This window comes from Bos taurus, chromosome 3 (genome assembly GCF_002263795.3).
Source record: "Bos taurus isolate L1 Dominette 01449 registration number 42190680 breed Hereford chromosome 3, ARS-UCD2.0, whole genome shotgun sequence".
In the NCBI taxonomy this organism is placed as follows: domain Eukaryota; kingdom Metazoa; phylum Chordata; class Mammalia; order Artiodactyla; family Bovidae; genus Bos; species Bos taurus.
The window spans coordinates 91432076-91459421 of NC_037330.1; the positions used below are offsets into that span (position 1 = coordinate 91432076).

Here is a 27346-nt window from a genome sequence, read left to right on the forward strand (position 1 = left end):
CCTGGTGTTCTTTTGCAACAGGGGATGTGCTTGAGTCCTTGCCTTGCCTCTCGCCAGCCTTGTGGCCTTGGGTAGTCTCTTTAACCTTGATGATTCTTTCTCCTGGTTAGTGAGACAGGGACACCTCTTTTGTGGGAGGTTTTGGAGGAGATAATGCGTGTCTACAAGGTCATGGAGGGGGTAAAGAATGAACACATTGGGTGCTGGAGCCGCCTCCCTTGTGGGCATTTAGCCCATGCTAGGCTTATTCTCCAGTGACCCTGGCCTTGCTTCTGTTCTTCTGTTCTTGCTTCTGTTCCTGTCTTATCCTATCCAATGGTCCCCTCTCCTATGTGGCCTTCACTCTCTGCTTCCTCCTGTCCATTTGCTGAGCCCCAGCTGGCTGTTATCTCACCTGCCCCATAAAACTTGGGTGCCTCTCCCACCCCCAGAGAATGGGCCCAAGCGTCTGCAGTGTGTATGTATGTAATTTCTAACAGGCACAAAGATCTCCCACAAAGTATCTATTTTTACTGCCATTTAACATGTGAAGAAACAAGCTCAGAGTGACCTGCTCAGTGTCACACAGCTAGTGGGCTACTAGGCGAGGGCCAGGCCTCAGCCACCCAACCTGGAGCCTGTGACCTTTCTGGGCGGCTGCCCTGCCTCTCTCTCTCTGAAAGCATCGACCCACAGTCCCTTTCATGGGTGAATAAGCTAAGGCCCAGAGAAGCTAAGTCACCCCAGGGCACGCAGTAGGTAAAGTCCTGAACCATTTAAGACTGAAGAAGACACCAGCTAAACGTAAGATTGAGGCTTGGAGACGGCGGGGCTCAATGCCAGGAAGCCATAGCTTTACAGTGAGCATCTCCCTCTGATGTTGGCTGTCTGTGGGGGGAATGCCTTGGCCAGAGGACATGGAGCTTGGTCCAGGGCAGCAGGGAAAGCGTTTTGGTCAGTAAACACTGTCAGCCGAGGACCCAGTGGGACGGGTGAGCCCCACTGTGTGCCAACACTGGCCTCGTGGGAGGCAGGCAGGGAGGAACGTGTCTGTGCGGACCACTGCACTGTGGCCGACCTCAGTAGGCATCAGCTGTTCAGTTCTCTCCCTGACAAGGAGGGGGCTGAGCTCTCGAGACTGTCAGGAGCTCACCATTGGGCCCTGGGCTCACCATTAACCTCCGTGAGCTTTTGCTCTCTCTGCTAGAGAAAACCGCTGTGCTTAACCTCATCCAGCTTTCAAGAGCCTCCAAGGTGATTAACAGACATGAAAGAGCTCTAGGGAGGCCAGGAGTGCTAAACAGAAGCCAGGCATCTCTGTTACACCCCAGTGGCCTCTGGGGCTTGTCTGGAGCCTGACAGCAGTGCCCTCTGGCATTTCAGCTGAACAGCATTGGCAACTACTACAAGCCCTGGTTCTTCAAGCACGTGGAGAACTACCTGAAGACAAACCGAGAGGGCCTGGAGTACATCCCCTTGAGACACTACTATCACCGCCACACGCGCAGCATCTTCTGGGAGCTCCAGGTGAGGCTCGGATTTCCCAGTAGTCCTGGCTCCTCCTGGCCAGGCTGGGAACCGGCGCAGTTTCCCCTCCCCTGGGGGAGAAGAGTGGCTTTGTCCTCAGGAACCGGAGCAGCCTCTCACCGGGCAGTGCAGTGTCTCCTTCTGCGGAAATGGCCGCCTTCCATAAAGCAGCAGAGTTTCCCCAAGTACCAGCCAGAAAGTGGGTCCCCTGGCTGGGTGCTCTGGGGAACTCAGACCTGTCCCATCCTTGAGACACTGTAGCCTGGCCAAGCGGCCAGCCGCCGGCCCTGAGAAGGGCCACAGGAAGCGGCTGGTCCTGCCCAGGGCTGGGGGTTGCTGTCAGGCGTGTCCTTGACTTGTGGGTAAGAATTTGCTACTGTGCCATGAGAGATGGGGAGTGGTGACATTTTAAATAGGGGGTGAGGGAAGGCCTCTCAGGAGCTGCCTTATGAGCAGAGACCAGCATGGGGAAGACACACCAGGCAGAACTTGAGAGAGTGCTCCAGGCAGAGGAAGAACCAGAGCACGGCTCCTCAGTGGGCTGGCTGAGTTGCTGTTTTCCTTTTTTTTAATTGAAGTGAAAACATAAACTTAACCATTTTAAAGTATGCAATTCAGTATATTTGGTATATTCCTGATATCGTGTGTCTACTGCCTCTATCTAGTTTTAAAATATTTTCATTGCCCTGAAAGGAAGCCCTGTACCCATTAAGCAGTTACTCCGCATTCTCTTTCCCCAGACTCTGGCAACCAGTGGTCCGTGTTCCATCTCTACGGGTTTACCTATTCTAGACATTTTATATAAATGGAATCACGCAACACATGGCCTTTTGTGTCTGGCATGTTCACTAAGGCTGTTCTCAGGGTTTATCTACGCTGTAGCATGTATCCGTACATCATTCCTTTGTGTGGCTGAAAAACACCCCATTGTATGGATGAACCACAGTTTGTTTTTCCACTCATCTGCCGGTGGACATTTGAGTTGTTTCCGCCTGTTGGCTTTGTGAATAGCACTGCTGTAAACATTCATGTACACAAATTTATCTGGATACTAGTTTTTGGTTTGGGGGCAGTCTCTGCCTAGGAGTGGGACTGCTGGATCTGTGTGATAATTCTGTGTCTAACTTACTGAGGAACTGCCAGACGTTTTCACGGTGGTGAGCCGTTTTACATTCCTGACAGTAGCATGCAAGGGTTCCAATATCTCTGCATTCTCAGCAGTGCTTGCTGTTTTCTGGTGTGTTGCTGTAGCCATCCTAGTGGGTGAGAAGTAGAGTCCTACTGTAATTTTGGTCTGCATTTTCCAAATGACTGATGATGTTGAATATCCTTCCAGTGCCCGTTGGCCATTTGTATATTTTTTGAAGAACTATCTATTCGGATCCTTTGCCCAATTTTAATTACACTGTTGTTGATCTTTGTTGTTTTAAGAGTTCTGTATATATTCTGGATTATTAGACCTTTATCAAACACATGATTTGCAAATATTTCCCCGCATTCTGTAGGTGGTCTTTCACTGCCTTGATAATGTCTTTTGATTTACAAAAGTTTTTGGTTTTGATGATGTCCAGTTTAGTTTTTCTTGCGTTACTCATGCTTTTAAGGGTCGTATCTGTAAGAATCCATTGCTAAATCCAGTGGAGATTTAGCATTAATCATGAAGATTCATTCCTGTGTTATCTTCTAAAAGCTTTATAGTTTTAGCTCTTATATTTAGGTTCTTGATCCATTTCAAGTTTTGTATATTTGGTGAGAGGTGGGGGTCCAACTCCATTTTTTTACATCACGGCAGGATGCAAGTTGTCACGGCAAGTCTGCATGTTTTTAAAAAACAGCAAGAAGGCCCTTTAGCTAGACCCATGGTGGAGAATGAGGTCGAATAGCAGTTAGAGCCTAGATCATGTAGGTCCTTGTAGTTCAGGGGAGGACTTTCTGTTTTGCTTTGTGTGATAAGAAAGCTAGTGGAGGACTTTGTACAGAAAAATGACATGACCTGATTTTTGTTTTAAAACAATAGTTTTGACAGCTGGATGGAGAGTGGATGGGGTAGGGTGACTTAGATTGGAAGAGAAGAAAGAAGGATTCTGTTGTCTGGAGTGGTAGCAGTGGAGGAGGAAAGGAGTCTCAGATCTGGGAGGTACTGCGAAGATTGAACCGACCAACAGGATTTCCAACAGAGTATGACTCCAAGGTTAGGGACCCAAGCAACTGGGTGACCTGAGGTGCCACTGACTGCCATGGACAATGTGGGTGAGGGGTCTGGGAAGGAAAATTAGAAGTTTGGTCTGGGACATGTCAGCGTGAGATCCTTCTCAGACATCCAGGTGGGATGTCAAGTGGGCAGTTGGCACAAATGTCAGATCTTCAAAGGTTGAAGGATCACATACCACTGTGGGTACTATCAGCAGAGAGATGTTAATTAAAGTCATGGGACTAAACAAGTGAGGGAAGGTAAAGAAGACAAGTCCCAGAGCCAAGCCCTACAGGTCAGGGGAGGAGAAACCAGCCAGGAGAGGAGAAGGCGGCATCAGTCGGAGGGAAGGAGAAACCCAGGAGAACTGGCAACCTGGACAGTGTGACAAGAAGGAAGATGAACAACTGTGTCAAATGTCCCTGAGTGAGACGAGAACAAAGAATTGACCTCTGGTCACTGATGACCTTGAGTCATGGGGCTGAAAGCCTGATGTGAGTTAAAGAGAAAACGGAGATAAGGAAGTGGGGACAGTGAAAACAGAGATCTAGGAAGGCTCAGTATCGGGGGAAGCAGAGAAATAGGGTGGTAGCCGGAGGGGGATGTGGGATCGAGAGGAGACAACAGAAGGAGAAATGACTGCATGTTGATGTGCTGGCAGTGCAGGAAAGAGGGTGTGCTCGCAGGGTGAGCCTTGAGCATGGTGGATCCTGCGCTTGGGTGGAGAGGGTGCCCTTAGTGAGAGCCTGGAGAGTCACCCCTGGACAGTTAATGGAACAGTTGCTATGGGGTGTGGGCCTTCTCTTCCAGTTGCTTCTCAGCGAAATAGGAAGCAAGGACTTCAGCCAAGATGAGGGGGCGAGGGGTTGTGGAAGGACTGAGAAGAGAGGAGTTGGGAACTTGTCCCTTGGAGAGTGGGAATGAGTTGACTGGGAAAATGTCATAGGGTTGCCAGGCAACAGTGGGCCTGCCAAAGATTCCTGAGCATGCATTTACAGAGACCGGCCCTGGTGGCTGTAGGTTTTCACACATTCAGCTGTGTAGATGGGACAGAGAATAAGGAGAAAGTTAGATTTAACCACGGTTGAGATTTTGCGGATGAGTAAGACAAGTGAGGCAGGGTTGGAGAAGCTGGGACAGGATCGTGATGAATTCGGAGCCAGCTTGGGGGAGGGGGTGGTGAGGATATGCGGGGCTGATGGGACTGACATGCTGGCCTGGGTGCCCCTTGGGGTGAAGAGTTGATGTCAGAGCACTGGAGGGCCTAAGCAGCAGGAAGGGAGAGGTAGTGGTGGCCAGAGGACCAATGCGTGAAATGGAAACTGTGGTGTTTTCCCCGACATCCAGTTCTGCAGGAATGAAGTCCTTAGCCCCTGCAGAAGCTGACCTTCAACACACCCTGAAAGGAATTCAGGGTAAAGATCAAGAATGACGCTGTCTGTGCTCTGGGCAAACTACCAGAACAGACCTTCACATAGTTAGAAGATATTTTGAGGAGAAAATTTTCCAAAACTCTTGCATCTTCACGTACTTAGTAAAGCAATGAAACCATTAATAAGACATCTGTTCCTTGTAACTACAAACAACCTTCAACCAAGAGATGTGCTTGATGACAATTGTTTAGTCTCTGAGTCATGTCTGACTCTTCGTGACCCCATGGAGTGTAGCCCACCAGGCTCCTTCTGTCCATGGGATTTCGCAGGCAAGAACATGGGAGTGGATAGCCATTCCATTCTCCAGGGTATCTTCCCGACCCAGGGATCAAACCTGAGTCTTCTGCATTGAAAGGCAGTTTCTTTACCACTGAGCCACCAGAGAAGCTCTGGATGACATGTATCCTTTGCCAAAATCACATACATCTTGACCTCACCTTTACCTCTTCACAACAGTTTCACAGCACTGAGAGTGGGTCTTCTGGGCTGCAATCTCAGTGAGATACTGAATAAACTCAACTCATAGCTCTGACATTATTTTTTTTCTTTCCCCCCAAGTCAACAGAGGTAGTGAATATAACATCAAGAGGTCAGCAAACTTCTTTAAAGGGCCAAATAGCAAAGGCTTTAGGCTCTGCAGATCAAACTTCCTGTCACAGCTGCTCAGCCCTGCCTTTGTAGCCCAAGAGCAGCCCTGGGCAGCGCTTGAACAGATGAGTGTGGCTGTGCTCCAGTGAAACTATATATAAACACAGGCAGGGGCCGGATTTAGCCAGTGGGCTGGATCCACTTGCAGACCGGTCCCCACATGCTCTAGTTTGTCATCCTCTGCTCAGGAGCGTGATGCGAAAGTCAGTGCAGAGGCCAGGTGAAAGGGAGGACAAACAGGATTATCGGGGGGCAGGTGTTAAACCATATCAGTGATAGCATCAGTGTTGGGGAAGGTGGCAGTGATCCGGGCATTTGGGGGCTGGTGGGGGTGGAGGTGGTGGGGATGTCGCTGAGGATTTCCGGAGAAAGGAGGGGCAGAGACCTCGAAGCAGTAACGAGGGGCCAAGAGGAGCCCACCTCACCTCCATCTACTCCAGAGGGTCATGGAGAGAAAATGACACCACGCCAGAGGGCTGCAGCCAGGTATCAGCTAAGAGCACGGAGACAAGTAGATGCTCGAGAGAATAACTTGAGGATGGAGCAGGTTTGCTGCTGTTAGACCATGAGAGAGCACAGGGGAGGGGTTGGGAGATGGGGAACAGTGGCTGGTGGGATCAGATGAAAAGATACTGCATGGCTGCAGCACAGCAAGGATGCTGGTTAGAGATACCCAGAAGGCCACAGCAGCTAAGATAAACAGGAAAGTCAGGCACGAAAGACTTACACCTGGTGGTGTCCTACAAGGGGGTGTCGGGTCAGTTCTAAACATGGGTGAGGTCTCTGGGCAGAATGTGGGGCAGTGGTGAGGGGTGCAGGAGTGGGCAGAGAGGGTTGGTTCCTCAAGGCCTGGGGAGCCCTGGGCTTCCTCCATCCCTATTAGTCCTGCTTCAAGGAGTGTCCAGGCCCAGAGCATTTGGTGGAAAGTTTTGCCAAAGGCAGAAAACTCCCAACTCCTCCTTTATCCCTGCCAAGAGCAGTGTTAAGGTTGTGGGAGGTGTGAGCAGGAATATTTAAGAGACAGGAAAGGCAAGAGGAGCCAGCAAAGTACATGAGAGCACATCAGAATGAGAGTCACAGTAGTTAACATTAATCCCTCCTTATGTGTTAGTTCTTATGTCAAACACTTTATGCCGCTCTCTCCGTCTTCCTGACAACCCTGGAAAGGTAGGTCCTGGTGTTATTTCCCTTCTACAGATGAAGAAGCTGGTTTAGGTTGTCTAAATTAACACAGCTCAGTAAGGGATAGAGTGTAATAGTAAGGGTTATCTATTGCTGCATAATGAATTCACCCCACATTCTGAAGATGAAAGCAGCTGCCATCTGTTACCACACAGTTTCGAGGGTCAGAGATTGGAGAGCAATGATGTGGGTCATTCTGGCTCAGAGTTGCAGTCAAGGTGTCGGTCAGGCTGGTGTGCTAGAGTCTTTAGGAAGGTGAGAATCTGCATTCTGGAAGGCCCCCTAAGGTGGCTGTCAATGAGAAGCCTGTGTTCATTGCCACCTGGGCTGCTCACGTGCCTCACCTTAGGGCAGCAGACTTCCCCCAGAGCAGGTGATCCAGAGAGACCATGGAGGGGTCCTCAGTGCCTTCCGTGACCCAGTCTTATCACCTTGCGACTCCCTCCGTATTCTCCTGTTAGAGTGGAGTCTCCAGTCACTCAAGGTTGGGGGAGTTAAGCTCCACCTCTTGCTGCTAAACACTAGCCTTTACTGCCTGAAGTTAAAGGAAGAATCTGAAAGGATGGGTTTATTACTACTGAGATGTGCACACAGGGAGTTTATTTGCAGGGACTCTGGTGATCCTCAGCTGCGAGAGAAAATGCAAGTAGGGGTGGGTGGAGAGACAAGTCGAGGTGTGATACAGTCATAGCAAAGACCTTAGCCAAGCCACAGGGAGGTCTGCAGCTGTGTAATCCTCCAAAGTTGTCTCCCCTTGAGGCCAGGAGCCAGGACTTTGCAGCCCAAGCCCATGAAAGGTCACCTTGGAGACACTGCATGTTGGGTTCCAGGCCATTGCAATAAAGCGGATATCACACTAAAGTGAGTGACACAAATTTTCTGGTGTCCCAGTGCATAGAAAAGTTGTGTTTATAGTATACTATAGTCTATTAAGTGAGCACCAGCATTGTGTCTTTAAAAAAAAAGGATATACCTTAATTTAAAAATACTTTGTTGCTGAAAAATGCTAACCATTATCTGAGCTGTCAGTGAGTCAGAGTATGATGTCAGAGACCACTGGTCACAGATCAGAAGTGCAGTAAAACAAGACAGTCTGTACAGGGTCAGGAAGCCAGGACAAAGAACGCAGTAGCACCCTGTGTGCTGATGCTCAGGGTCCAGTGATAAGCAGGAGCCTAGCAGATGCTGCCAATTGTGAGTTGCAGGTTTTTTAAGCCCACAGACTTGTCTGTGCACCAATGTCTCTAGGAAGGGACACAAATAATTCCTAACAATGCCTGCCTCTGGGGAGGGGAATGAGACTGGGATGGAGGAGGAATGATGAGTGGTCAGGGCTGTGGAAGGAGGCTGGGCCTTTGCGGAGCGTTTCTGCTGTTTCTGCTGTGTGGCTTCTCCAAAGACAACCAAGAGAACAGTAAAGGCCACGCTATTTGCTAAGCTCCTGTTGTATTCCAGTAACTGGTGTAGGAGCTGGAATCGAACAGAGAAGAAAGCAGACAGGCCCCTCCCTTCCTTGCAGAAGAGGGCTGGCAATCAGAGGAGGCGATTCAAGGGGAGGGGAGGGGAGGGGCACACAGCCTCTGAAGCCTAGCATGGTGGCTCCTTTGGGAAGCTGCCCCTGACCCTAGTCTGAAGTGGACCCTTTTATGTGCTGCCTCTCTCTGTTGCACCTCTTCCACACCTGGGGTCAGGGACCACGTCTTGGTGACCTGGGTATCTTCAGCACCCAGCACAGAACCTCGCACCTGAGCACATAGGCACCTCGTCATTACATAATGAAGGAAGGAATGCCTTGGCTTCAAGGTCCCAGGAGCTGTGAGGATGGGGTGCCAGATGGACGCTGGTCACCTTGAGGAAGATGGCAAGCTGGGAGCAGAGAGGACAATCGTGAGCAGTGGCTCCTCCCGCATGGCAGTTGGAGGCACAGAAGAGGAAGGCCAGCCCTGCTCAGGGGGGTTTCCTGAGAGGCCAGCTTGGGGGAGGCAGGCGGGTGGCCCCATGAGGGGCCACAGGAACAAGAGGAAGCATCTAGTTCTGCCTAGAGTTGAAGATAGCTGTTGAGCTTGGCCTTGACAGGTGAGCAAGAACTTGCAGTTGTGTGTATGGAAGGATGGGGAGCAGTGACAGTTTAATAGGGGTGTCAGAGAAAGCCTCAGGAGATGCTGTCAACCGAAGGCTCGTGGGGCCTGCGCCAGACCTTTGCCACACACACTTGGCTGTGTTACCTTAGGGAAAGTTGCTTAAGCTCTGTGGGTATCCATCTGTCTCGGCAGTCAACAGCGTTTATTTCCCAAGCATTTATGGAACACCCGCACTGTGTCCGCCACAGTGACCTCAACAACCAGAACAGCAATGATGGCTTCGTTGTCGTCTTGCCCCAGGCTGAGTGCCTTCCATTTGGTATTCACTGTTCACTCTCACAAGTCCCATATTACAGATCAGGAAACTGAGCTCAGAAAAGTCAAGTCACCAGCCCACGGATATCACAACTCGTAAATGCCAGAGCCGGGAATCAAACCCAGATCCAGCTGGGTTAACCTTGGGTACCACCACTGCCCCTGCAGATAGGAGTGGACCCGTCGTACTTCTGTGAAGCCCCCAGGGAGGTCCTGGCCCAGGGGGACACTGGGCCCTGCTGGGCTCCTTCTCTCCATCCCCAACCCTCATCTTTCAGGACATCATCCCCTTTGGCAACAACCCCATCTTCCGCTACCTCTTTGGTTGGATGGTGCCTCCCAAGATCTCCCTGCTGAAGCTGACCCAGGGCGAGACGCTGCGCAAGCTGTACGAGCAGCACCACGTGGTACAGGACATGCTGGTGCCCATGAAGTGCCTGCCGCAGGCCCTGCACACCTTCCACAACGACATCCACGTGAGTGGGGCTGGGAACTCAGCTGGGGCTTGCGGGGAGCAGGGGAGAGATGGCTGTTTGGGCAGCGGGGGGCCCCAGGCAGCCATCCTCTGATCAGGAGCGGGGTGGACTGGCTGCAAGCCTTCCACCTGTGTGAGGAAAAGCACTGACCTGCCCTTCCGGCCCCCAGGTCTACCCCATCTGGCTGTGCCCATTCATCCTGCCCAGCCAGCCGGGCCTGGTGCACCCCAAGGGAGATGAGGCCGAGCTCTATGTCGATATCGGTGCCTACGGGGAGCCACGTGTGAAGCATTTTGAAGCCCGGTCCTGCATGAGGCAGTTGGAGAAGTTTGTCCGAAGTGTGCACGGGTGAGCAAGTGCCCAGAGTGTGGACAGTGTCCTGGGAGGGTGCGGGGAAGGCCAAGACGCCAGCTCCATGGCCAGACCCTTGGGTGCTGAACGACCCCTCAGATTCAGGAAGGGAGTTGGGAGATTCTAAGGAGGTGGAATTACAGGTGTTCTTAGCCTTCCCTTACACCTGCATCTCCCGCCCCTCCACTGAGTATCCCAACAGTATACCCTAGCTGCTAGAGCCAGAAACCCAGGAGTTACCCTGCTCCCCACTGCAGGGCAGGCCATGGGAGTGCTTTAGACATAGCCAGGGGCTCCTGCTCCAGGTTGGACACCAAAACTGAGGAGGGAAGACTCAGGACCATGAAAGCCACACAGAGGCCTGGGCAGAGCATCATTCAGAAATGTCCTGAAACACTGTAGGCGAATCTCAAAATAGTTATGCTGACTGAAAGAAGCCAGGAAAAAAGAGTACTCTATGGTTCTATTTTCATATACATATATATATATATATATGCTGTTTATATAAAATTCTGGAAAACACAGTTGAACCCATAGTGACAGAAGGCAGGTCTGCCTGGGGTTGTGGAGGGTGATGGATGGCACCAGGGAATTCAGGCTGTGAGGATGGCTATGGCTGTTGTCTGGACTGAGGTGACTGTTTCAAGGTTATAGACATTATATAACATCGAACTTATCAAGCTGTGGTTTTCCTTTTTAATGTATTTTAAAAATTTGCTTATTGTCTATATTTATTTTGTTGAAGTTTAGATGATGTACAATATTATATATTACAGGTATACGATATAGTGATTCACAATTTTTAAAAGTCACGCTCTATTTATGGGCTTCCCAGGTGGCCCTAGTAGTAAGGAACCCGCCTGCTAATGTAGGAGTCATAAGAACCACGAGTTGGATCCCTGGGTTGGAAAGATCCCCTGGAGTGGGCATGGCAACCCATACCAGTATTCTTGCCTGGAAAATCCCACAGACAGAGGAGCCTGGAGGGCTACTACAGTCCATAGGGTCCCAAAGAGTTGGACAGGACTGAAGCAACTTAGCATGAACACATGCCCTGTTTATAGTTATTATAAAATAGTGGGTCTATTTCCCGTGTTATACAATGTATCCGTATAGCTTTGAGCTATATGCTTTCATCACGTGCAGCTTATTGAATGTCAAAAAAGGGAAAGAAAGCGGCCTGGCAACTGCATCAGGGGAGCAGACATGCAGCACACTGCATCCTTCTAACTCTTCCTCTGCTGCCACTTAACGCCCTGAGCCCAGACTCCCCGTCTGCAAAATGGGGTTAAAATTCATGCCCCAACCTCAACCACTAGCTTGTTAGTGGGGGGGTCAAACAAGAGAAATCCCCCAAAAGCTCGCCCTGCCCTGCAGAGCAGGCAGTGCACTAGGGGCGCATTAGGGGTGACTGGAGTTCTCTGCACCCTTTTCCCCTCCTGGGGCCTCTGTGCCCCGCCCCTGAGCCCTCACCCCTGTGTCTGCACTGCAGGTTCCAGATGCTGTATGCCGACTGCTACATGGACCGGGAGGAGTTCTGGGAGATGTTCGACGGCTCCCTGTACCACAGGCTGCGGAAGCAGCTCGGCTGCCAGGATGCCTTCCCTGAGGTCTACGACAAGATCTGCAAGGCTGCCAGGCACTGAGCCGGAGCCCGTCCAGGAGGAGGCAGACGCGAGGGGGGACCCTGTCCCCAGGGCCAGAAGGCATCTACCCTTCACTCAAGCTTGGCTGCTCTGCCAGATCCACACTTTGAGAAAGAAACCCCTCCAGAGACACCCCCTACCCACATGGCCTTGACGGCTTGCTCCCAGCTTCCAGGGGCGGCGGGGTGGAGTGGAAAGGATGTGAGATTTGGAGTCAGACAAACCTGAGTCCAGTTCCCAGTTCAGCCACTCATTAGCTGTGTGACTCCAGGCGAGTCACTGAGCCCTTCTGAGCCCGACTCCTCATCTGTTGAAAGCTGTGGTGGGTAATGCTCCCTGCCTGCTGTGACATCTAAGTCAAGCACCCATTGCAGTAGACGTGCTAAAGAATTGACAGCTACTATTAGCGCAGCTTCCTGCTCAGCATGACATCAGACTAAAGTGCTTTGAATTCCGTGGTTGAGTCCGGGAAGGCTCCACATCAGGTTGCCCGGCTCAGGTTTGGTGGAAAGGGGTGCCCTGGAGTTGCTCTGCCATCACTTGTCAGCCAGAAGAGCTCCTCGCGGAGGGAAGGAAAGAAAGTTCCTTTCCATCGCTGGGCTCTTGGGAGGGCAACAGGTGGGGTGGGCGGGCCCAAGACGTGCTGTGCCAAAGTCAGGTCTGATTCCAAAGTTCCCTCTGTCTTCCTTGGTGACGCCCTGCCCCTTCTTCCTTCATGCTCAGGCTTGCAGGCCCACCGCAACCATTGCCCAAGTCCACTCAGAGAGGACCGTGTGCTTGGAGAAGACACTTCAGGGTGGAATCCTGTCTGGGCCTGGGGCAGGTGGGGTGAGTGGTTTTGGCTCTGAATTGAATCCATAGGACCTGGGCTCATTCTTGTCTCTCTACCCTCCATGCCGCTTGTCCCCAGACCCTGCTTCAACCTGCTGGGGTGTGTCCTCCACTCTGCAGTGGGGCTGGGACTCGGGGTGGGGGGACCACACCAAGCAGGAAAATGGAGCCTGTCATCCTTAGGTCTCGTGGGGATCCTCACTGTGGCGCTGAAAGAAAACAGCATCAACTTGATTTCTCCAACCACTCATCCCCTCCTTTTTTTTTTTCCTTCCTCTCCCCACCCCCAGCTGTAGTTAATTTTAGTGCCTTACAAATCCTAAGCTCAGAGAAAAGTTAGCTTCGTGTCTATTCCAGAGGGAAGGAAACCTTCCCAGGCCCCTGCCCACCTGTTAAAGCTTGGTTGTTTATGCAGCTCCATCTTAAGAACTGCCCAGCCTCAGCTGAAAACCCAGACTCTGAGAGGGAATTATGTAAGGGAATTAAGTGAGCTGGGCCAGGCAGTGATGTTCTGGAATAGAGGAGAGCACTGGCTGGGAGCTGGGAGGCCTGGGTTTCAGTCCTGGCTGTATTCTTCACAAGCTCTGCCTCCATGGACAAGTCATTTGTCCCTCTGAGCTGCAGTTTCCTCATCTGTCACATCCATGTACACAAGACTACCCGAGGCTCTTCTGCTTTAGAAGTGCACGGCTATCTTAAACAGCCGTGATTGCGAACCCCACGAGAAAGCCTCGTCTGCGTGGAAAGTCAGAGGGAAAGTAAATGGTCCAGGTGGGGGTTGTCTGCCATTTCAGATACTTCCTTCAGCCCACGGCCAGCTCTCATCTTTTCAGAAAGGCACATCTGTGGCCTGCAAGGAAGTGTCATTGTCACCACTGGTTGCCAGAAGCCTCCCAGGGTCACACTTTGGCTGCCAAGGCTCACTCCACGCACCCCAGGTTTGGCTCACCATGGTGTCTTGATGTGGTCCTGGGAGTGCCAGGTGCACTCGGGGCACTCAGAAGGCGGAGGAACCACTCTTACCCATTTGGCCTCTGGAGGGGGCATAAAATCAGAAACCTCATTTTCTCGCTTGTATGCAAAGCATGTGAACTCTGGCACTAGCTCCCCCAGTGAGGCCTGTGGGCTTCTTGCTCAGCGGTAAACTGATGATCCTACTTGCTGTAGAGGAAGGGTTAACCCGAGCAAGATGAGGCCCCATCCTTTCAGCAGTGGGGCCTCTGTCCCGGGACCCCTGGGAGTGCAGCCAGAAATGCCAGCAGCCTCTTGTCCTCAGTCCTACAAACCAAAATCCTGCCCTTCACAGACCTTGCCCAGAACCTGGGGCTGGGAGGGAGGGTCTTGGGGTCACACCAGCCTCAGGGTCATGTTTTGCTTCAGTGATATCTTGCCTAGAAAGGGGCAGTCTTCCAAGCATGTCAAGCTGAGTTGCCAGCTCTTTCTTGCAGCCAGTCTTGTCACTATCCAGCCAGGTGGTGGTTTCAGGTGGAATTAAACTTGGCACGTGGTGGGGTGCAGGGAGCACGTGTGAAAAGTATAAGAAGAGGCCTCTCCCTTCCAGAACCCTGAGTTTCTTGGCTGCATGAAAGTTTTTCTGTAAGATCCAGATTCTAGCCAGTTTCTTTGGCTGGAAGGATGCATAATTAGCTGTTACGGGAAGGGAGGGGGTGGGGATGGGGGTGGCAGTGTGTGATGTGTGGTATTTTTCTGAAATCATGGGGACCACAGAGAAAGGCGTGGTCCCTCTATCAGGCTCTTACAGCTGCAGGTGCTGTGCCTGCTGTCCGGAACACTTCCTGTCCCTGTGGCTGTGTGGCTGCTCCTTCTGTAAAAATAAAAGTGTGACCTGGAAAGTAGCCTCTGTCATTTCTTGCTCTGAGGACCACGATGTGGAGGCAGTCCTGGTTCAAGCGCAGGCTCTGCCCCTCACCGGGCCAGTTTCCCTTTGAACCTGCACACCCAGGTCTGGATGATGGCATGGCGGAGGGACAGGTGTATTAGGGTAGAGGGGCCAGGGTAATTTTCTTCCCCATTTTTGAATTTCTATCTTTGTCACAATGATCTGGCATGGATGTTAATAATATCTTCCTATTTGCAGGGTAGAGAACAGACTACAGGGAGAAACTGGGAAGCTAGGAGACAAGTGAGAATAGGTGAGGTGATGACTCAAAGTGGGGCTGTGCTTTTTAAGGCATCAAACATGACTGTCAGAAGCTCTGGGCTGCAGTCCTGGCTTTGTCACTGGGATGACCTGACTAATTCTGGCAAATCAGTTAGTCCTGTTGAGACTATTTCCTCGTCTACAGACCAGTGGAGACTACTAACTGTCCACTAAAACCCACTCCTCCCTCTGAGCATAGCCCTGGCCCACACTCCCCAGCCTCCCTTGCCCTCGGGTGTGCTCTTGTGTTAAGAGTCTCTGCAAGAGAATGTGAGCTGCAGTGGGAAAACCCTCTGTGAGGGTCGCCTGTCTTCTGGTACTTCTATGCTGGAGACAACCCGGCCATGGGTGGTGGCAAAGTCACATGGGGAAGGAGCCTGGATCCCCTAATCGCTGTCTGGAAAACTGCCCACCAACCTGGACTTTGGCCTGGTCTGTTAGGGGAACAAGAAATAAACTTTTACTGTAGCTGTGTCACTGCCTATTCAGGACTACTTGTTAGAACAGATTCACTCACCCTCATTACATGAACAGAGATATAAGGGTTGAGTTTAGGGCAATAAAGCTTTATGCAAATCCTAGATATACCTGATGGACATTGTCCTAAAATATATGTGATGTCAGGGTCCCGTCCTACAGTTATTTGAGAGGAACTCTTTAGGAAATTCTTTTTCCAGGTGTTGAGTTTCACAAATCAGGATTTGTAAATTCTCCTTGAAGGAAGAGAAATCTTTTCATGTCCTAAAAACAGATTTTGTAGTTGAAGCCTTAAATATCACCTTACATATGAATAGCATATAACATAAAATATCTTCTTTAATCCTCACAGTCCTGTAACAAAAGCGGGTCAGTTTTATCCCCATTTTATAGATGAGGAAAGTGAAGCTCAGGAAAGGTCAAGTGATTTGCTTGGAGGCCACATCGAGGCTTTTTACTGAGTTAAACAAGGATGCAGACTCAGCATCTAGTCTTACAACAACAAAATGCTTCACGAGCCTCACCCGGAGCCAGCTGAGAGTAGCTCCAGGCCAGAAACAGTGAAAGCAGACCCTGGGCTGAGCCCCAGACGTGGTGGGGAATCAGGGATCTCTGCATGAACTCGGCTCAGAAACGAAGTCGCTTAGGAATCAGCAGAGGATTCTGCTTTGACCCAGAGCAGTTCCTTCTGCCAGGGAACCATCTTGCCTGACCATGCCCTCAGCTACATGGGCCGTGTCCTGACACCATTCATGCCAGAGTTGCAACAATTGGTTCTCCAAAATTGGCTGATATAAGAAAGATCACGTGTGTGTGTGTGCATGTACACATACACACACACTACCCAAGTTGAATGTAGACGTATTTCAAAACTATGCTTTCTGGTCGCGTCCTGGTGTTAAGACGGCCCACAGGTTTCTTCCTGTGGGACAAGTCTAGTTACTGCAGGTGACTGCCTGGCATGCTACGTTGGGAAAGACTGGGAGGCTTTGTTGAGGTCTGCTGCTGTGTAGTCTCTAAGTCATGTCTGACTCTTGCAACCCTGTGGACTGTAGCCCACCAGGGTCCTCTGTCCGTGAGATTTCCTAGGCAAGAGTACTGGAGTAGGTTGCCATTTCCTCCTCAAGGGGATCCTCCCAACCCAGGGATCAAACTTGTGTCTCCCGCTTGGCCGGCAGATTCTTTACCACTGAGCCACCTGGGAAGCCCTTATGAGGTCTAGGAGGTGGCATTTTGATGCTATGGACTGAATGTTTATGTCCCCCCCACCCCAAATTCCTATGTTGATGTTCTAACATAGTGGAATCGGGAGATGGGGCCTTTGGAAGGTTAATTAGGCCATGAGGTTGGAGCCCTCATGATAGGAGTAGTGTCCTAAGAAAACACGTGAACTAGCTAGCCCTCTCTGAGGGTACAAGATGTTCATCTGCAAACCAGGAAGAGTGCTTTCATTAGATCTTCCAGCACCTTGGTCTTGGACTTCTCAGCCTCCAAAACCATGTGAAATAAATTGTTGTACAAGCCACCCAATCTATAGTAATTTATTATAGCTGCCTGAACTGCCGAAGACAGATGGTTTGAAGATAGTTGAGACAAGGAACCCAGAAATAGCGGAATCCTTCTCTGCCCATCACACTCCTCCCCATGGGGTTTCCTTTAGGAAGCAGATCCAAGGAAATGATAAGGGGAAAATGGGGCACTGCAAGATGGTAGAAATAAATCCATATATATCTATTTATATCCATATATAGATAAAGAGATAGATTGATAGATCTGCTCCCAGTTCCTGACACTGAGCTCCTAAATCTCTTGGAATGTCCTGGGTGATGGCATGTCTTTTGCTCTAATGAGATGACTCTGGGTGGGCACCTGGATTGCTCTTGGATACGGGTAGTCACCAGAAAGACCAAGCCATGATTAGAAACTAGGAACTTTCAGCCCCTACCACCACCACCGCCACCACCACCCCCATCTTCCAGGGAGGGGAGAGGGACTGCAAATGGAGTTAATGATTGATCATGCCTATGTGAGGAAACCTCTCTAAAAATCCCAGTATTATGGGGCTTTGGAGAGCTTTTGGGTTGGTGAATACACCCATGTACTGGGAGGAGGACACACTCCAACTCCACAGGAATGGAAGCTCCTGTGCTCAGGACCGTCCCAGACCTCACCTTATGTATCTTTTCATCTGTGTCCTTCATCATATCCTTTAGTACACATGTGCTGTGCTGTGCTTAGCAGTTCAGTCATGTCCAACTCTTCGTGACTCTCTAGACTATAGCCCACCAGGCTCCTCTGTCCATGGGGATTCTCCAGGCAAGAATTCTGGAGTGGGTTGCCATGCCCTTCTCCAGGGGATCTTTGAACCCAGGGTTCGAACCCAGATCTCCCACATTGCAGACAGATTCTTTACCATCTGAGCCACCTGGGGAAGCTTAGTACACATGTGAATATAAGTATTTTCCTGAATTCTATGAGCCACTCTAGCAAATAATGGAAACCAGGCAGGGAGGAGGTCATGGGAGCCTCCAATTTGAAGCTATGAGTAACTAGGGGATATACTACTTGCAGTTGGCATCTGAAGTGGGGGGGCAGCCTTGTGGGACTGAGCCCTTAACCCTGTGGGATCTGATGCTATCTCCATGTGGTACTGTCAGGATTCAGTTAAATTGTAGGACACTCAGATGGTGTCACAGAGAATCACTTGGTGTGGGAAAAATCCCACAATCTGGTATCAGAAGTGTGAGTATTATGAGTGATAGTAAAGGAGGCATTGAGGAGGAAAGATTGGGTTTTTCAATGCAGGCACTTACTATCTGGACTGCTGCCGGAGAGCTCCCTGGTAAGTCGGGGCTTAGGCTGTCGACTGCACAGTCAACCCCTATTGGGGTGTGCAGGGAGAGACTGGACAGACAGGGAGTTGTTGTGTGGAGTGGCACAGTGGTGCCCAAAGAGGAGGAGTGGGCAAGGTGACATACTGGGATGCTGGAAAAATACTGACGAGTGCTTTGGGTTAGGGTATCCCCATTAGTAGACCCTGAGACAAGGATTTGGTGCAACTAGTTTTATTTGGAAGGTGAAGAAAACACTGGGAGGGGGATGGGCAAGGATGACAGTCAATGAAGTCTGCATTATCAGCAGGCTACAGGACTTCCCTGGTGGCCCAGTGGCTAAGGCTCCTTGCTCCCAGTGCAAGGGTCAGGGTTCCATCCCTGGTCAGGGAACTGGATCCCACATGCTGCAACCAAGAGTTCACAAGGCATAACTAAAGATCCCGGATGCTGCAACTAAAGATCTTACGTGCCACGATGAAAATCGAAGATCCTGTGTGCTATAACTAAGATCTGGCACAGCCAAATAAACAATATTTAAAAAAAAAAAAAAAAAAAGCTTACCACTGTGGACAACTTGACTTTAATTGCACTGGAAAAAACTCTGAAAGCCTGTGTAAGACATGCCCCTCAAAGTTATATCCCACAGAGGGTGAGGGAGCTGGGTGTCTATATTTCAACTTTGATTGGTCCACAGCTTGAGAGCAGCTCCTGAAGGGTGTTAATTCCGTGGCTCTTCCAACCTTCCATGAAAGCAAGCCTTCCATGGCACCAGAGAACCTTCTGCTCCATCATAAGTAGATGTCCCTTTTCAGTGTATGTGATGTTGGTAACACACAGTATTTTGGTATCTCACAGCAAAGTACTTGAGAACTGCCCAATTTAAAGTAGTACACAGGTTTTTCTTATACTCCTAACTTGCTGACTTTCTCTATGGTGACAGTGACTCTGAGTTGTGTGGTAAGTTAAAGATATATTTTTAAATTATATTTATTCTATAAGATAAAGCAGTCTTCAAACAAGTTTTATTGTGTATATTTTTTTAACTTTTTTATTTTGTATTAATTTTTGATTTACAGAAAAGTTGCAATGACAGTAGAGTTCTCATATCCCCTTCGCCCAACTTCCTCTGTTAATATCGTCTACATCACCATAGTGAAGCGAAGTGAAGTGAAAGTCACTCTCTTGTGTCTGACTCCTTGTGACCTGATGGACTATACAGCCCATGGAATTCTCCAGGCCAGAATACTAGAATGGGTAGCCTTCCCCTTCTCCAGGGGATCTTCCCAACCCAGGGATCAAACCCAGGTCTCCCACATTGCAGGTGGATTCTTTACCAGCTGAGCCACAAGGGAAGACCCATAACCATAGTATAATGATCAAAAATAAGAAATTAATATTGGCATAATATTAACTGAACCACAGACCCTACTTGAATTTCACCAATTTTAACACTAATGTTGCTTTTCTTTCCAAAATCCTGTCTAGGTTCCTACATTGCATTTAGCTGTTTTCTCCTTTGTTGCTGCTGTTGTTCAGTCACTAAGTCATGTCGACTCTGCGACCCCATGGACTGCAGGACACCAGGCTTCCCGTCCCTTCAGTATCTCCCGGAGTTTGCTCCTTAGTTTCTCCTAAGCTGTAAGGGTTTATTGAAATACAATTAACACATAATCAACTGCACATATTAGAAGTGTGCAGTTTGGTTAGTCTTGACATTTGTATGGATATACACAACTGTTTGTTCCTTGGCTTATTGATGGGCATTTGGGTTGTTTCCAGTTTGGGGCTACCACAAATGAAGTGGCTAGGAACATTTCTGTACAGTCTTTGTACAGACACATGCTCTCCTTTCTCTTGGGTAACTCTCAGGAAAGAATGACTGGATCATGTGGTTGGTATATGGTTAACTTTTTAACTTGCCAAACTGTTTAAAAAAAAACAAAACAAAACTCATTTTAAAAATTTAGACTTGGGTGTGGTTTCTCCTTATTCTCCTGGGGTTATGATTCTCCTTTCCTGCTGGTTGTAGGGCAACTTGAGATCTCATTTTGGGGTCTGTTCCCCATTACACACAGTTATTCATTTTTTTAAATCTTAATTCTATTGTTAAGGTCACACACATGGTTAATCTTGCTCCATCATTTTTCTTTGATAATAAACTATCCCTGAGCTTAGTGGATTTTGGGGGGCGGGGGCCACACTGCAAGGCATGTGGCTCTTAGTTCCCCAACCAGGGATCTAACCTGCACCCCTTGAAATTGAAACGAGGAGTCTTAACCACTGGTTCACCAGGGAAGTCCCTTGCCAAACTTTTCCAAAGTGGTTTATAACACATATTACTTTGGTATCTCATGGCAAAGTCCTTTATCAGATATATTTTCTCCCACTTTGTGGCTTGTCTTTCCATTCTCTTAACAGTGTCTTTGAAGAATAAATTTTAAAAAATTTAATTAAGTCCAATTTAACTATTTGTTCATACCGTACCAAAGTAGGATCTATAAAAGAACAAATACAGTTGACCCTTGAATAGTATGGGAGTTAGGGTCTCTGACCCTCTGTGCAGTCAAAACGATGTATAACTTTAAAGTCAGTCCTCTGTATCCACAGATCGCTCACACTTGAACTGCTGGACCCACACAGCTCAACCTTTGTTGTTCAAAGGTCTACTGTTCATTTATATCTAAGAAATTTCTGCCTAACCCGAAGTCCAAAAGTTTTCTTCCCATGTTTTCTTCGGGAAGTTTTATAGTTTAGGTTTTACATTTAGGACTGTGATTCATTTTGACTTTTTTTTTTTTTTTTTTTTTCTATGCTGTGAGTCACTGATTACAATTCATTGTTTTTTACATATTGATATTTGATAGTTATAGCACCATTTGTTGAAAAAACTATTCTTTTACCACTGAATTGTTTTTGTACCTTTGTTGAGAATCAGTTGTCCATAGATAAGTGGGTCTGTTCCTGGATTCTTCATTTTATTAATTCGTCTATCCTGATCCCATTCCACACCAGGGAGGAGTAAGGTAATGTTTGTCCTCCAGCTTTACTCATTTTTTTCAAAGTTATTTTGGCTATTTTCTGTCTGTTGTTTTTCCATATAAGTTCTAGGAGCATCTTGTCAGTTTAAAAAATATTACTGGGACTGATCAGTATTGAATTAAATCTATAGATGATATAGGGGAACTGACATCTTAAGAACAGAGTTTTTGATCCATGATTATGGTATATCTCTCCTTTTATTTAGGTCTTCTTTAATTTCTCTCAGAAGCTTTTTAAAGCTTTCACTGTATGAATCTTACACATCTTTCGTCAGATTTATACCTAGGTATTTCACATTTTGATGTTATTATATATGGCATTTTCAATTTCTATTGCTAGTGTACAGAAATTGTTGATTTGAGTATATTGATCTTATTTCCTGAAACACTGCTGACTTATTAGACCTGGTGTGCACCTAGTTTGGCTTATCAGCCTTTTTGAGGATTCAACAGGACTTTTTTTTAGTAGACAATGCACCTGTGAATAATAACAGTTTTACTTCTTCCAAAATAGTCGTTTTGACATGAGTGAGGAAGTAACTGCTTTTCTATAAAGCACCCGTGCTCTTAAGGGTGTCTGAAGTATTTTTATCATGATGTGGGTTTTGTGACTGAAGCCTTGAGCCTGTCTCCTTTTCCCTAAGAATAGCACACTCCTGCCATCCCACCCAATCTCTCTCTGTTCGAAAACAGTGAGGGCAGAAGCTCAGGATACTGTGACCAACTTGTGCAGACCTACCACTGGGCTGGACTGGCATGCCCGTGAGGTCTGACTTGAGGGGTGTAACTGATTGTTCCCAATGGCTGCATGTTCCCAGGAGGTCAGCAACTTCTTATGGCATTTGGCCCTGCCAAGCTTCCAGAAGCATCCTGGGATGGAGATGGAGTATTCCCAGAGAGGGCATACAGCTGCCTTAGGACATATGCTACACTCTGCCAACTCTCTTTGGATTTTACTGAACAGGGAGTCAGCATTTTGGCTTTAGAATAGGAGGGGTTCCAAGAGGGTCAACCACATCCCACTCCTTTAGTCCATCTGCTATCTGGCTCCCGTGTTCATGTCACTGGCCAATTTGAATTCTCAGGATAATCGATCTCTGGTATCAAAAGATATCCGGCCTTGCTGTCCCAGAAGACACCGTGACCTTCTGGTAGGTGTCTCCAGCAAAAGTGATCCCACCACACCCTTCCCCCTCTCCCAGGCACCCCCATGTGTCCTTTCTCCAAGAACCCCCATTCCCACTCCTACCCTCCCACCCCCAGATTCGTCTTCAGGCTCTCAGGTCCTCCGGTCACTGCAGGTTGTCCTTCATGGGCAGCTTTAAGGATCTGAATTATGATCCACAGTTGGCACACACTTCCCCTTAGTAAAAGGTGTGATTCTTTCCCTTTAAAAAGACACAGAGAAAGAGAAAATGAAACTGGTCCCTGGGAAGGATGTGAGCCCCCCATCCATGGAGAGGCACCTGTAGGGGAGGAACAGGTACCTATTGGTTGTACTTCCCAGGGGAACCTACACTGACTGAGAGGCCAAACTGATGACCTCTAGAGTTTTTCCAACAAAACAGCCTGGTTCTAAGGGCAGTCCTCTGCTAGGTACCTACTTTGGCTCATCAGACCCTCAACTGGTTTGTAAGAACTTCAAACACAAAATCCTAGTGCCTAAAAGATCATTCCAATAAGGACACTGAGGGTCAGAAAAATGAAAGAATTTGCCTAAGGTCACCCTGATGCCCAGGATTCCAGCCCAGAGCCCCTGACCACAGTCTAGCATTCTTCCTATTGCTCGGATTCTTTCCTGAGAGTGGAACACGTGAAGACTCTTCTCTGGTTCACTCTCAGTAACCATTGTGAAGGAGGCATTTCATAACAACTCCTTGCCTTGTGTGTCTAACAGTGTCTGCCAGCCATTACGGCATACACGTGTGTGTGTCTGCTCGTTGTCTGTCTTCCCCACCAAGACGTAAACTTGATGAAGGCAAGACTTCGATTTCTTTACTGATATTTCTTCTGTATTGTATTGCCTACACTGTTTCAGGTAGTGTCCACCTTGAAAGGTGGTGTCCACAACTATCTGTCAGAGGAAGGAAGGCAGGAAGGAGGGCTCAGAGGGCCACAGAGGCCTTTACAGCCATCTGGTGGGTCTCCAGGCCTTCTGCTTTCCACTCCTCCCCAGTCTACCGCCCTGGCCTGTTCAGAGCCTCGGCTCTCACCTGACACTAAGATAGCCTCCTTGCCTCCGTCCAGCCCCATCCCACTCCTCCACCCACAAGGCCACAGAGCACCTCTTTAAAACACAAGAGCTACTTCCTGTTAAGCCCCTTTTGAATGTCCAAAAGAAAATATTTGCAAAACACATACCTGATAAAGGATGCATGCCTAGAATATATAAAGGACTTTCAAAACTTAATACGAGAAAATAAGCAACCATTTTTTAAAATGTGTAAGACATATGGAGGAAGTACATGCAAAGATGTCCAACATCTTGTCATTAAAGAAATGCAAATGCAAGCCACAAGGAAATACCCCTATTAGGCTGTCTAAAGCTGGAAGCAAAAAGGGCCTTATAATATCAAATGTAGGACAATTAGATCCTACATATATTTTTGGTGGAAATACAAACTCGTACAACCATTTCAGAAAATAGTCTGGCAGCTTCTTATTAAGTTTTACATATATTTACCAAGTGAGCTAGATATTCTACACTAGACATTCATCAAAGAAGAATGAAAGCATGTGTCTACATGAAGACCTATATGGGACTGCTTGTAGAACTTTATCCAAAATTGCCCAAGCTGAGAACAACCAAATGTCCCTCTCCTTGAAAGTGTATAAGCTGTGGTACATCCATTCAATGGAACATAAGTCAGCATTAGAAAGGAACAAACTGCTGATCCAAGCAACAACATGGATTAATCTCAAGAACAATGCAAAATGAAACAGACAAAATTCTATATACAGCATGATTCCATTTATACGACACTCTGGAAAAGGCAGAACTATAGTGTTGGTAATCGTATCAGTAGTTGCTCGGAACTGGGAAAGGGGGAGGCAACTGACCATAGATTTTTTGCTTCCTTTCCCTTGCTCATGCACTTTCCTCCTCTCTAATTTTTTTGCTCTTCCCTGAAAGAAGTGAACCCTCGTGCAAAGAACATAGCTAGGAGCCCTAGGGAAAGGGGACTCTGCACTGAACTTCCTGAGTCCTCTGTCCAAACTTCCAAATCTCCCACCAAAATAGCATGCACAGAGGCCTAGGAGGTAAAAGGGAGTGACCAGGTATGGACGGGGGGGAGGAGGAAGAGAATGCGGATCATGGTGAAGGCTATTTGTTGCCTTAGCCTTCCTAGGCTCAAAGGGTCCTCCCTCCTGGTCTCATCCTCCAGAAGGCTATAGGCTTAACAAACTTCCCCTACAGCCTGGATGTAGAAAAATCCTGGGCCCTCCTGCCTCACCCTCCTCCTCATATTGCCCTATAACTCTAGAGAAGGGGTTGAGTGCCCTCCCCAGAAAGCTGGGAGCCTCTCTGGGACAGAACTGCTGTCTCTCTGATTCTATTCTACAATGTCCTAGTAGCCAGGATACACCTGGCATTTAGTAAGTGCTCAATTAATTTTTGAAGACTGCACACATGAATGCTATTTCCCAGCAGCAACTTTAGGAAATCCCTTTCTCTCTCTCTGAATTTCAGTGGACCCAATTGAAAAATATTGAGAGTAATTCCTACCTTTTAAAGTTACTGTATAGACTTCCCTGGTCCAGTGATTAAGAATCTGCCTTGCAATGCAGGGGACATGGGTTTTATCCCTGGTCGGGGACCTAAGATCCCAAATGCCAAGGAGCAACTAAGCCTATGCACCACAACTACAGAGTCCGTGCACTGCCATGAAAGAACCCACATGGCTGAACAAAAGATCTTGCAGGCTGCAACTAAGACCCGACACAGACACATAAATAATGAATAAATATTTAAAGCTACTGTGTACAGTAAATACATATAAAATCACTTTCAATATTATAAACTCCAATAATATAAGAATTTATTATTATTATTATTATAAAAATGGATATTTATGATTCAGTTTCAGATTCCTGGACAAGGAATGGGACTTCAGTTTCAACTGTTAAAAAGTCAGTATGCCTACTCAAGTAATCATGAGGAAGTATTGATGTCTGCCATTCACTTCAAATTTTATCAAATTGTAAGATAATTATTGGGAGTAACATGTAAATTTGGCCTTGGAGTATAAAACAAAGCAGGTCAAAGGCTAACGGAGTTCTGCCAAGAGAAGGCACTGGTCATAGCAAACACCCTCTTCCAGCAACATAAGAGAAGACTCTACACATGGACATCACAAGATTGTCAATACTGAAATCAGATTGATTATATTCTTTGCAGCCAAAGATGGAGAAGCTCTACACACTCAGCAAAAACAAAACTGGGAGCTGACTGTGGCTCAGCTCATGAACTCCTTATTGCCAAATTCAGACTTAAATTGAAGAAAGAAAGGAAAACCACTAGGCCATTCAGGTATGGCCTAAATCAAATCCCTCACAATAGTGGAAGTGACAAATAGATTCAAGGGATTAGATACGATAGAAAGAGTGCCTAAAGAACTGTGGACGGAGGTTTGTGACATTGTACAGGAGGCAATGATCAAGACCATCCCCCAGAAAAAGAAATGCAAAAAGGCAAAATGGTTGTCTGACGAGGGCTTACAAATAGCTGAGAAAAGAAGAGAAGCTAAAGGCAAAGGAGAGAAGGAAAGATATACCCATTTGAATGCAGAGTTCCAAAGAATAGCAAGGAAAGATGAGAAAGCCTTCCTCAGTGATCAGTGCAAAGAAATAGAGGAAAACAACAGAATGGGAAAGACTAGAGATCTCTTCAAGAAAAGTAGAGATACCAAGGGAACATTTTATGCAAAGATGAGCCCAATAAAGGACAGAAATGGTATGGACCTAACAGAAGCAGAAGATATTAAGAAGAGGTGGCAAGAATACACAGAAGAACTCTACAAAAAAGATCTTCATGACCCAGATAATCACGATGGTGTGGTCATTCACCTAGAGCCAGACATCCTGAAGTGGGCCTTAGGAAGCATCACTATGAACAAAGCTGGTGGAGGTGACAGAATTCCAGGTAAGCTACTTCAAATCCTAAAAGATGATACTGTGAAAGTGCTGTACTCAATATGCCAGCAAATATGGAAAACTCAGCAGTGGCCACAGGACTGGAAAAGATCAGTTTTCATTCCAATTCCAAAGAAAGGCAATGCCAAAGAATGTTCAAACTACTGCACAATTGCACTCATCTCACACACTAGCAAAGTGATGATCAAAATTCTCCAAGCCAGGCTTCAACAGTATGTGAATCGTGAATTTCCAGATGTTCAAGCTGGATTTAGAAAAGGCAGAGGAACCAGAGATCAAATTTCCAACATCCACTGGATCATTGAAAAAGCAAATGAGTTCCAGGAAAAACATCTATTTCTGCTTTATTGACTACAGCAAAGCCTTTGACTGTGTGGATCACAGCAAACTTTGGAAAATTCTTCAAGAGATGAGAATTCCAGACAACCTGAGAAATCTGTATGCAGGTCAAGAAGCAATAGTTAGAACTGGACACGAAACAACAGACTGGTTCCGAATCAGGAAAGGAGTACGCAAAGGCTATATATTGTCACCCTGCTTATTTAACTTATATGCAGAGTAAGTACATCATGAGAAATGCTGGGCTGGTTGAAGCATAAGCTGGAATCGAGATTGCCAGGAGAAATATTAATAACCTCAGATATGCAGATGACACCACCTTTATGGCAGAAAGCTAAGAAGAACTAAAGAGCCTCTTGATGAAAGTGAAAGAGGAGAGTGAAAAAGTTGGCTTAAAACTCAACATTCAGAAAACTAAGATCATGGCATCCGGTCCCATCATTTTATGGCAAATAGATGGGGAAACAATGGAAACAGTGACAGACTTTATTTTTTTGGCCTCCAAAATCACTGCAGATGGTGACTGCAGCCATGAAATTAAAAGACGCTTGCTCCTTGGAAGAAAAGCTATGATCAACCTAAACAGCATATTAAAAAGTAGAGACATTATTTTACCAACAAAGGTCAGTCTAGTCAAAGCTATAGTTTTTCCAGTAGTCATGTATGGATGTGAGAGTTGGACT

The 27346-nt window shown here is 47.6% G+C and overlaps 2 protein-coding genes across 2 annotated transcripts in view; one reads left to right on the forward strand and one right to left on the reverse strand.

The window, feature by feature from the left end:
* Nucleotides 1–12946, forward strand: part of DHCR24 (24-dehydrocholesterol reductase) — a gene marked incomplete at its 3' end in the record, with an annotated part of 32648 nt that extends 19702 nt beyond the window's left edge. The window contains 4 exon segments of the mRNA NM_001103276.1: nucleotides 1363–1506; nucleotides 9635–9832; nucleotides 10002–10180; nucleotides 11676–12946. Coding sequence (NP_001096746.1) covers nucleotides 1363–1506; nucleotides 9635–9832; nucleotides 10002–10180; nucleotides 11676–11829 — 675 coding nt within the window.
* Nucleotides 12947–20911: 7965 nt separating this feature from the next.
* The window catches only part of LEXM (lymphocyte expansion molecule), a 32402-nt gene continuing 25967 nt past the window's right edge, over nucleotides 20912–27346 (reverse strand). The window contains exon 10 of the mRNA XM_024990131.2: nucleotides 20912–22558. Within this exon, the coding sequence (XP_024845899.2) occupies nucleotides 22492–22558 (67 nt within the window). The 3' untranslated portion in view covers nucleotides 20912–22491. The remainder of the gene's footprint in view (nucleotides 22559–27346) is intronic.